Source organism: Puntigrus tetrazona, chromosome 11 (genome assembly GCF_018831695.1).
Source record: "Puntigrus tetrazona isolate hp1 chromosome 11, ASM1883169v1, whole genome shotgun sequence".
NCBI classification, from domain to species: domain Eukaryota; kingdom Metazoa; phylum Chordata; class Actinopteri; order Cypriniformes; family Cyprinidae; genus Puntigrus; species Puntigrus tetrazona.
This window is the reverse complement of record NC_056709.1, coordinates 10,254,896-10,266,674: the sequence shown is the minus strand read 5'-3', so window position 1 is coordinate 10,266,674 and position 11,779 is coordinate 10,254,896. Positions and strand designations below refer to the sequence as shown.

General features: G+C 36.8%; 1 protein-coding gene and 1 non-coding gene across 2 annotated transcripts; one reads left to right on the top strand and one right to left on the bottom strand.

Annotated features, from left to right (window-relative positions):
* Window positions 1-989: 989 nt before the first annotated feature.
* On the bottom strand, window positions 990-6,977 carry rab11a (RAB11a, member RAS oncogene family). The gene is made up of 5 exons (XM_043251828.1): window positions 6,818-6,977; window positions 5,080-5,275; window positions 4,040-4,233; window positions 3,819-3,899; window positions 990-3,330 (listed from the first exon to the last, which is right to left on the bottom strand). The coding sequence occupies exons 1-5, from the start codon at window positions 6,855-6,857 to the stop codon at window positions 3,194-3,196; spliced, it is 648 nt and encodes a 215-aa protein (XP_043107763.1). The 5' UTR covers window positions 6,858-6,977; the 3' UTR covers window positions 990-3,193.
* Window positions 6,978-7,408: 431 nt separating this feature from the next.
* Window positions 7,409-7,480, top strand: trnaq-cug. The gene has a single exon. It is a non-coding gene; the product is annotated as a tRNA-Gln (tRNA).
* Window positions 7,481-11,779: the final 4,299 nt, after the last annotated feature.

Genomic DNA, 11,779 nt, shown 5'->3' with positions numbered 1-11,779 from the left:
GCTTGATTTTTTTTTTTTTCATGTAAAAAATATAGTGCCTATAAATAATTGAAAAATAATGTTAAATGTAATTTGAAATCAACATCCTCTTATACTGTACATTATAATGTCATGGGTAAATTCGCTTATAGCATTTTAAAAATACTGATTCTTGGTTTTAGTATTTTTTAAATCAGTTAGAATGATTTTAATATTGCCCAACCATTATGAAAAATAATTATTGCCACATCTGTACTGAACATTATCTGTTATAACTTCTCCCTTTTGAATAAACCAACTACTTTTACTAACTTACGAAATTAGGACATAGTGGTCATGCCTTAAGGAAATGAAATAAAATATACCAAACAAATAAGGAATAAAGTAACGAAGAACATAGCGGCAGTGGTTAATGAGGTTACAAAACTCAGCTTTTAAAGAAAACCGTACGGTTAAACCCAAAAAATTGAAATTTGCTTCAGATTTCTTTACCCCTTAGGCCATCCAAGATGTAGATGATTGTTTTTTATGAATTTAGCTTCATATCACTTGTTCACCAACAGATCTTCTGCAGTGAATCAGTGCTATAAGAATCTAAACAGCTGATAAAATCATCACAATAACCCACACGAGTCCAGCGCATCGATTAATGTCTCGTCAAGTGAAAAAAGCTTCTTGTTTGCAAGAATCAAATCCATCATTTTTGTTATGTAGTTAATGTTAACCCTGTTGTGTTCAACTAAAATACGAGTCTTCTATCTCTAATATTGCTTTTTCCAGAGGAAATGTCATGTTATCTGAAGTATAAATGAAGTATAAAGTACAAATGCTAGAAGATTTCAAAGTGAGAAGACAACAGGGATTTTTCACTGAAGGAAGCATTATGGATTATGGATGTTGTTTTTTGGCCAGAAGAGATTAGATTTTTGGGTAAACTTACTTCTCTCTCACGCACACACACACAGTAAAATAAAAATAAAAATAAATAAATAAAACAGTATAAGCCAAACTTTGAATTAACTACATATTTTATTTGCTCTTTTAAATTGGAATTACAGTGGACAGAGTAATAGTATAATCATAACAATACAAAATAAATCACAGTACAGTGCAGACAAAAGAAACAAAAAAGAAATAAAGTTCTCGAGGCAATACGTGAAAGATCCGACAGTCAGAAAAGTAATATCCGGGTAATCTTACTAGGACACACCAGCTATGTGCAGTGCATGGGCAGGTCATAGTTGTGCCATCTGTACCCTCACATCATTGGCACTGGCCCCCGTTAGCACCAGAGACCCCTGCCTCTAAAGAACAGTCATACAATCAGAGTCAGGGTCCTAAACGAGCACAAGCAGACCCTGACGCGTGTATAATCACCAGGTCTTTTCCTTTCGATGGCGATAAGTACTGTATTACCTCAATGTGCTGCTTAGAAGACCTAGAGTTTTACCTTATAAGATACAGGAGACTAAAAACAGTAAAATGACTCACATGCACTTATGTCGGTTCGTTCGGTTCAGTCTGATTCACTAATTACATTGCAGCCTTTAAGGGCCTTCAATTCCACCTGGAATGTTTTCTGATACTGCTGAGAATGATCGTAGCAAACTATGTTGTTTCACCTAGGGCTGGGGTAATTAAAGTCACGGGGATCGATAACCAAAGTGAAATTTCCAGCAAAATAAATGACTTCAGGGTTGCAGACGTAAGATGCTGAGGTCTACAGTATTCCTCTGCTCTGAGGTCACCTGCGGTGACGGTTATATAGCATGCATTATTAGTTCAGTCTTTACTGATATTTTATGTCACACTGAGTAAGTTTTATTAGACAGCCATTAAGCGAAGACGAGCATCACAGCTTGTGGTAGCTTCCCCATCTGCTGGACTCAGGACGACGACTTGTTTTTTTGTAGGCTAAAACACACAATACATTCATAAATTATCACACCGTGTCTTAACATTTAAAGAGTCCCACCACTTCGCCACGAAGATTAAAGGCTAACAACTCGATTCAAGTGACTACCACAGAATAAATACAAGTTACAGGTCTTAAGATCATCAACTGTATGTAGTGGCGTTAAGTCAAACCGGGAGAGAGATTTTACATTCAGTGCAAAAACAAAGAGAAAGTATCCAGTCTATTCCCTAGAGTGCTCTCACGTGATGTGGCCGCCATTCGCCGCTGCGTGTTTTTCCTGTTCCGACTTTAACGACAGAGCGTGACCTGCAAAAGTACAATGGGTTCGAGTTTGTGACGAGAAGATAATGTTACGTTTAGAGGAAGTCTATTCCCTCGTAGGTCTGTGGTAGTGTTTCAAAGAGAAGTTTGCATTCTCTGTTATTGTTTGTACAAATTTACCTTTTGCTATACATAGACAAGGGCTGGAATAAAAAAAAAAAAAAAAGAAGAGATTTGTGTTAAGTCTACATTACAACTCGCACCGGCACGGGACGTGCTGCGTTTTAAGCGCATGCGTGAAGGCGTCTGTGTGTGTGACGTTCCATCAGAGAAAAAAAAAAAAGGCACTAAAACCACTATTCTACCTCGAAGCACATGAAGGTGATGAGAAAACAGCGCGGTAGCTATATGCCTTAAGGCCTCTTCCACTGGCCTGATGGTGAAATCAATAACGTGATGCGATGTTCCCCGTGCCAAGTGCGTGAAGGGACTGTACATGCGATGTAAACCATACTTGGAAGATGGCTGAAAGGTGAAGACTGTGGTCTTTGGGCCCTAATCGTCATCTAACATCTATCGGGTACATCATCTCTCTACGATCACAACATTAAATATAGCAAAACCTCCAATACTGCACGTTTCTCCCCTCCACCCCAGACACGCCAGTGACAAGGGGGCTGCTACTAAAGACATACATAAGCGAACCTCACACGTTTGCGAATGAAATTATATATTAAGACATTTCAGTGAAGATCGGCACAAATGATTATTAAAATTCTGCAATATAAAAGCCTACCATGGCAGGAAGGAGAAAAACCAACCAAAAAAAAAAAAAAAAAAAAAAAAAAACCTTAGTCCAGACTGCAGGTGGTGACCCTTTGAGATTCCAGCTTTTGGAACCAGCCTCTGTGCTCAAGCCTAGTTGTGCAGCTGCATCTCAGACCCAAAGCAGTCTTGAAGAGGAGGGGAGGAGGGGGGTGTTGCAGGTGGGTGGTTGGGGAGGGTACAGGACCGGGCGGGATGGGACGGGTGCTGCTAGATGCTCTGGCAGCACTGCATCTTTGGTTTATTCTCAGTAGGTTGCACCTGGATGGACACCACATTGTTGCTCGGTGACATGTCATTGTCTCGGCGGTCAGACATCTGCTTTTGGGATACGATCCGGTAGATTTCTGTAAAACGGAAAGAGATACAGATGCTAAAATGATGCAACAATCCAGGAACTGCTAATGAATACGGACCTTGTGTTGCCATAAAAGCCTATAAACTCTACAGTTATTACTGGCTATCCGGGGCAAACACAATTTACAGCATCGCAACGGACTATGATGCTTTTGAAACATTTATTATTTGTTCCTCCTCTGCAGATGCCAGGAGCGGAACAGAGGAGCAAAAGAAGACCGAAACTCTCTATTGCAGTCACGTCAGGCGAGAGAAACCTACCCGACCAAAGCAGGGCTTTTGATGAGTCATTCATAAGGATATGGCCTTCAGCCAATCATTTACGATCTTTCTTTTCCTTTCAGACAAATACACAGTCGCTTCCTCGAGATTGTTTAGTGTGCATTTCCTTATTCATGCGTTCCTCATTGCAAAAATTAAAAAATAAATAAAAATATTCTTCACCTATCCGCTGCATAGTTTTTCAAAGGACACTCACCAGTCAGGATGGTCTGAAAAGCGGTCTCTACATTAGTGGAATCCAGAGCTGAGGTCTCTAGGAAGGACAGACCATTTTTCTCTGCAAACATGAGGGGACATATATCAACGGACATGGTAACGATGTATGCAAAAAACCCAAATAAGCCCTGGCTATGCACACTTACAGTAATTTATTTAGAGTTAAAAGGTGTACTTGGAAGAGTTTACTGTGGATCTAACCTGCAAAAGCACGTGCTTCGTCAGTGGGCACGGCCCTAAGGTGACGCAAGTCGCTTTTATTGCCCACGAGCATGATGACTATGTTGCTGTCTGCGTGGTCTCTCAGCTCTTTAAGCCAACGCTCCACATTTTCATAGGTCAGGTGCTTGGCGATGTCATACACTAGAAGGGCCCCAACAGCTCCCCTGTAATACCTGTAGATCAGCATGAGAAATAAATCAGAAGTAGACGAAAAAGCGCTCAATAAGTACACTTAAAGTAAAAAAAACAAAACAACCACATTAACCTGATCATCCTAATCATTTATGTCAATCAATCATGTAAAAATATATGAAACTACTTTTGGGTTTGGGAGGTCACAAACTTCCTTCATCTGTATGTTAATACGAGTTAGGAGTGCCATTTACATTTATTCATTCAACAGACACTTTTATTTGAAGCTACTTACAGTTGAGGAACACAACCAGTGACTATCTTAAGATAGCAATAAACACAAGAAGTGCCTGTTAAACAAGGTCTCAGTCATCATTCAAAATAGCAAAAGATATAACAGGAAAGGATCAAAGATAATAAAAGTGAAGACAGACTTTTTAATGAGTAGTTAGATGATGACAAAAGAGACAAACTTACAGGGGTTCCTTGAAGATTTTTTACATTGACTTTGAACACTGAGTTCAGGTTTGTTCACACTCAAAACAATATCTATAAAAGTAACTATGATGTTAACTATACTGTTATTGCTTTCACAGCAACTCACAATCACTTTCTGTTTATCATCAACCACTAATAGCAGTTCTCTTCTGTGCCATTTTAAATGCATGAGCTCTAAGTGGATTAGTCACACATTCTTCAAATATATCTTATTGTAATATTTGTGGTGTTGACATCTAGATATAGAATGCTTATTAAATGTTCACAAGTCAAACTTATCCTTGATGTCAATGAGCTTTTTTTTACTTAAAAAGAACAACAAATTTAAAAAATATATAAACTGTCATCCATAAAATGAGGAATAACATTTGACATTTAAAGAGCCTTACGCTGAAGTGATGGCCCGGTAGCGTTCCTGTCCAGCTGTGTCCCAGATCTGAGCTTTCACTGTCTTCCCATCCACCTGAATGCTACGTGTAGCGAACTCTACTCCAATAGTGCTTTTGCTCTCAAGGTTGAATTCATTTCGGGTGAAACGAGACAGCAGGTTACTCTTCCCCACACCAGAATCTCCAATCAAGACCACTTCAAAATAAAACACATCAAGGTTTCACATCTGATTTCAAATAAAAGCCATAACCTCTTTACACAGGATTAGTTCCCTCAACAATTACAATTATGTCATTTTTTTAACCTCATGTAAACCCAAAATAATTTTTCACATCTTCAAAACACAAATAAAGACATTTTAATGAAACCATCCGTCTATTCTATCAAAACGCTGACCGTTCAGAAACACGCCTGTTCTGTGTTTACCACGTTTGATAAATTCTATATACATGCATTGATCAATATTTAGATACAAATAAAAGACCAATATACAAACTCATTGTGACTATTTAGAAGTCTCTGTGTTTGCTATGAAATCATGTGTGTTTCCAAGACAAACCAAAGAACTATCCCTTTAAATAGGCCTGTGAGTGATAAATCAAAGACACTTCTGTCTAAAATAAAATAAAGGAACAAACCTCTTCGCATTGGGAAACTGAGTGTTTGTGTCACAACCAGATGCCACAGCCTGATTTAAAAGTGAAGTGCATTTAAATAAGTGGCAAAAACGTCATTGTTGAAAATATGACCATTTTTGGTAACAACTTGTTTTGATAACATAACGAGTTTCAACTTGGACTCGTAGAAACGTTCTAATCTTATTTAAAATCATGCACGCTGAAAACGCCTAAACTACTAGAGAGCTATTTTACTACGAATCACATGCATGCACGTAATTTCCTAACTGATGACACAACATATCACAGTAGTGAAACCTCACAAGCTGCTAGAACAACGGATTGCAAAAATCACTAAAACGAAGAGCAACTTATTTCAGGTACTTGTCCCAAAAAGACAGATGTGTATATGCTTTCATGAAGGAAAAACAACATGCATTCGTACAGAGAGGCCGCGTCACCTGACACCTTATATCTTATATTTACTTAAAAGACAATACCAATAACCTGACATAAACAAATGTACATTTATCAACCAAAACATGTAAAGCCCGTCATTATTCACGTTATTCCAGAACCGTATTAGTTAATTTTTTTCGCTAAAACACAAAAGGCTTTATGACAGCCTCAATCGCCGTTTATTTTAAATGTACCGAAGAAGAAGTAATGAAAATGAATGAAGGTTTAAGTTGTCCCAAATACCTTCTGTGTCGTCCACAGAAAAAAAGAAAGCGATACATTCTTGAAAAAACAATAGGGGAAAAACAGGCCGTTTCCAATTTCCGCCTGCTCCGTTAAACTCCTCCGGCGACAGCCTCGGCTAACTTCTGTTAGCCGCTTCAAGGTGTGGTCCGATCTACGGTAAACTGTGTATTATGTGATAACCGTTACCCATGTGAAGTCGATGTGCCCTAACTGAGCATTATTTCACATAAATTGACAAACACTACAACGATACTATTTCAGCCGAGGATCAGGAGTTTGCTTGGGCTATTGGAAATCAGCTAGCCGGTTAGCTGGCCTTCAGTGTTCAATAATAAAACCACACCAACTAACAATAACCACGGTTATCAGATCCGCTTTAACTTGTACTCTCGAGACAAATGTACGCTGTACTCACCTTTAAACAAGTAGTCATATTCGTCATCTCGCGTCCCCATCTCGATTAAAACAAAAGCGCAAACAATGGAAGAATGTGAAGGAAAAGTGGAGCCGACCCGACCCTGTCCTCTCCGCAGCTGCACTGCAGTGTATTTGTGATTAGGCTGTAGCCATGCTAGCAAGTTAGCAAGCAGGCGACCCAGCGAGCAACTCCCGAAGTCTTCCGGGTTAGAGCTTTTACAGAATGTTAAAACAAAAGCCTTGATATAATATTATTTTTTTTTTTTAAAAAACAAAAGCTTTCATTAAGCTGAAGGCGAGATTCCATTATAATGTAAAGAAATGCACTTTGTATATTGCGTAAAATATCGTGTGCCTTGTTTTTGTTGTTAAATGGTAGCGTGTCCGTGCTTTCATGTTTAAAATACTAATTTTACTGTTTGATACGTAATATGTGCTTTGTCAGAAATTAAAGATTTTTTTTTTTGGTAGAACAGAATACACTACTTTCATTGAAGAGGAACATAGCAGAGGGCTAATATAAGTTATTTGTATTTGATCATGCGTATTTGATCATCAAAAACTGTAGATTGGAGGTGGGCCGCAGGGCGGTTCCATGGTGTAATGGTTAGCACTCTGGACTCTGAATCCAGCGATCCGAGTTCAAATCTCGGTGGAACCTAGCTTTTCGTTCTTTTTCACTAAGAAATGTTGATTTGGATTTACTAATAATAGTAAACAGGAACGTGAAAAGCTTTCTGTGTAAAGGTTCATTGATTAGCTCAAACACTGGGACAAATTAATCATTATTAATTTAGGCTATTATAAGTATTTTTGTATATTACAAAAAGGAAAAGCGAATATTGTTCTTATCAGTCTGAAATAAAATTAAAAACCGCATTCTTTAAGGGTTTTCTAACATATACAATATATTTATAATACGTTGAAACCTTACGTACGACCACTAGGGTGCAGTATTGTGTGTGTCTTGAGTCACAAAATATCCAAAATGGTTGAAATGCACTGAACATGTGATTGCATAGATACAAACAATGGGCTTCCTGTCATTTAGTAATCTAAAACATACAGTTGTACCTTCTTTAGGTAGATGAAAGGCAATGGGAAAGTCCATGGTTCACAATGAGTCACATAAGAAACATATTTCAGATTCAAATTGATGTATATTCATCTCATGTTTAGCCACCTATAATGAGTGGATAGTGTGGAAATGACAAGGACAGTAATGCCACCAAAAGTATTTAGTCATTCTGTAATTATACTCTTAAAAATATCATATTCCATACTTTGTTGCACAATCATAGCACCCAAGCCTGTGACTCATAACAGACAACCATGTGCATTTCCTGGCAATGTATACCAGACCTTACTGCCAATTATTTTGAATACTCTATTGAATACAGATTACAGCTATAAGAAAGTTTTTTAGGCTACTTCTTAGATTTAAACCAGCATTTAAACATTCATTAATTATTTCAGCATGCTTAACAAATGGCTTTTTTTTTTTTTTTTTTGCTTTTTTTTCCCCCACAATAAGTGTAGTGAAGTCTTTTTATTCAGATTTTTTAAGTTGGATTTTACATCCTCAGCATTTTTTTCCATGAAGCACCTAAATATTATTAGAGACTGTAATTAAAAGAATTAAAGAGATTTTATTTATTCTCAATAGTGATACTGAGGCCTTAGATTCTGCATACCTTCCGTGCTCTGTTGTAACACGACTGACATTGAAAAATCACAGTACTTATTGGCCAAAATATAGACTGGAAATGTTTCCTTTAATATCATTTTATCACAGAATATCTATTGTAGTCTGTTCCTAATGTAAAATCGAAACAATTCAAAAATAATCAGGAGACGTTCTAGTAATTATCCTCTGGTGCTTTGCAGCAAACTGTACATGACTGTAATCAGCAACATTTTTGATGTATATTCTGTAGGTCTGCCATTATTGTAGTCCTGTTGCTGACTCATATTTGAAAAGAATCGCTTGCTGGACAGTTGGGGGGTTTCCTGCATTGTAAAGTGTGTTCTTATACCAACCAATGGGCAATGTAATGCCTTTCATTTTTGTCGCTATTAAATATTCTAATATTTTAGGTGTTTTCCTCTTAGATCACGTGAAAAAATAAACACATAATATACTAGAAGAAAAAAATGTTTATGTAGAGGTTTCTTTTCAGCTTGCTTTAAAGCAGTTGGTATAGTTTTGCAAGTGAAATGTTATTGGGGGGCTTACATTTTAGAATATATAAAATGGCAAACGGGGATATTTCTCAGTTCAGTCATCAAAATGTAATTGAAATCTCTCTTGTTATAATCCATGAAGTTGAAGTTGTCTAGTTGTATGTGTATTGTGTATAATAAATAAACACATACAGCGTTCATTTAGAAATTTACAGATATTCTAACATATATAAACATAATATATTACACTATATACATATTTACTAGATAATATATGTGTGTATATATATATATATATATATATATATATATATATATATATATATATATATATATATATATATACACACACACATATATATAAATTGTGCATATTATGAATGTGATTTAAGCTGATTAATCATTTGACAGCACTAGTTTTAATGCAATTCAATAAAATGTAATAGAATATTAGCCATTGCAAATAGCAAAATTATGAATTTAAAAAGTCTTATCCACCAACCTCAATTCAAAATTCAAGTTTGGGTTTATTTGTTATTCTAATCATACACAAGCACACAATGAAAGATAATAACATTACAGCTCCACAGGGAAATTACAGAGAAACTGAGGTAGACACAAACAGAGGACACATATCCAAACACATAAATATGATTTTTAAAATGTAAGTACAGACAAAAAAAAATCGTATTTTTTAGATAAACACATCAAGGTAACATATATATGGCCAGCCGGAGTGCTACCACAAGTGGGTTATGTATAAACTCCACTTCAAAAGGAAACCAATTTCTAGCCTAACAAACATAAGTGCTACACAAATGGAGAATCCTGTGAAGGTGTGTAGAAATGTGCCGCATATTGAATTTCACTGGTAGACTACTGGGTTTCATCAAACTCTGTGGTAGGCGCAGGCAGAGATCAGCAACAGCAGCCTTCAAGCTCTAATCAGATTTTTCAGCTGCTTCCATGCCAAATGTATTCGGCTCAACTCCAGTCTCAGATTCACATCCAAACATTAAAACTCAAAACAAATCTGTAACACTCTAAAGGCTTTTACAGAAGTGAAAACAAACAAGAGAAATGTTGCACTTCATACTCCAGAGTGAAGTTCCAAATCCCGTATTTTGATGGATGCCAAAAAGGCCATACTAGGTTGACTGTTGATGTCTGAAACTCTAGTCCTGCCATTTGGGTGGCCAGCATGTGGCCTTTGGAAGCACAAAGCTGTAGGACTATATCACAAGGGGCTGGTGGATGTCCTCCTAATCCTTCTGATGTTTATGGCTTTGCGCAGCTTGTTGGGTGGCCAGCAAGCATCCACTTAAACTGCTTTATTAAATCATTCATCTGGGTTTAGGAAGTGTTCTGGGTGTCTTGATGAAGAAACCTGAAGCACTTTGAAGATGGCCTTCAGTAGCTGTACTCTCTTGGGTGCTTTGCAGCACCTTTTGATCTCTTAACCTTCTAAACAAACATTCTCTCGCAGCACATTAACTCCCACATCAAAATTAGCATCGCATATGTCCAAGTATGTTGTTTTTCCAAAATCATCTATTTAAATGCAACTTTTCAGTGGATATCTGTGTCAGTTGAGAGACAGTTTAAGAATGTAATTACAGCGGCAATCCGCCCTCATCAGACCTTCTAGAATGGCATGGAACGTCTGAGTCAGTGGCACATTTTGTTGGCGGTCACACCATTACCTAAAAAACAATTCTGTGTCTGGTGAGGGCTGTATTGCCATTTCCAAAGCCCTGTTACACAGTGCAGGATCAGGGTTAGCTAACAAACTTCCCCTAGGGCCATACTCACTATAACTTTGTCCTTGGGTAAGATGTGAATGAGACTGACTCTATAAACTTCCCCCGCACAATGACCGCTAATGGACATCAGCAATAATAATAATACAAAATGGAATGAAATATATTGACTTATGTTACATTGCCATATTACGACATAATGTCCAAGGGGAGTATCGAAATAGTTGGTTGTCTGAAATAATTCTTATAGTCAGTCCCAGCCAAAGTGTTTCTGTAATGACACTAGATCGTTTTTCATATTTAAAAGTAGTAAACTGTAATAAAATAAATAAATGAAATAAAGTGACTTATTTTATTTATTACTATACTACCGATCTATGTGCTAAAATAACTAAATATGAAATAAAAATACATTTTAAAAACAAATAAAAACACTAACAAAAACTGTAGGCTAATTAAACAAGCTGTAAACTAAATATATCAAAAGAACAATTAATTGATCTCTAACTCTAACAAAATGAATTCATATTCTGTGACATCTTATATAGAAAACAAAAGGGTTCTTTTCTATCTAAAGCAGACCTATGGAGTGCAAAAAGCTCAACATTTCCTGCTCAGAAAGCAGATAGAACCTTATTATTCCTTATAACATATAATAATAATAATAATAATAATAATAATAATAATAATAATAATAAAATAGTACCACAAATATACTAAACTGACACTACCACTGTTTTACATTTAGGTTAATTGTATGATCTAGTCTGCTGTCACTATCTATCCAAAAAAGCACACTGAATATTTTTAGTTTGCATCTCTCATATAACTCCGGGTCTTTTGTGCTTGTTATTTACCACCGACTGTATCTTTAAATCCCACTTCCAAGTGCAACACTTTCAAACACATTCCGTCAATAACGTTTAGCAGCGCAGGCTTTATATGGACTACCTGTCGGGACGCCCCCACATTAAATCAACGACGGTCCCCGGAATGTTCGGCTGACGTCACGGCTT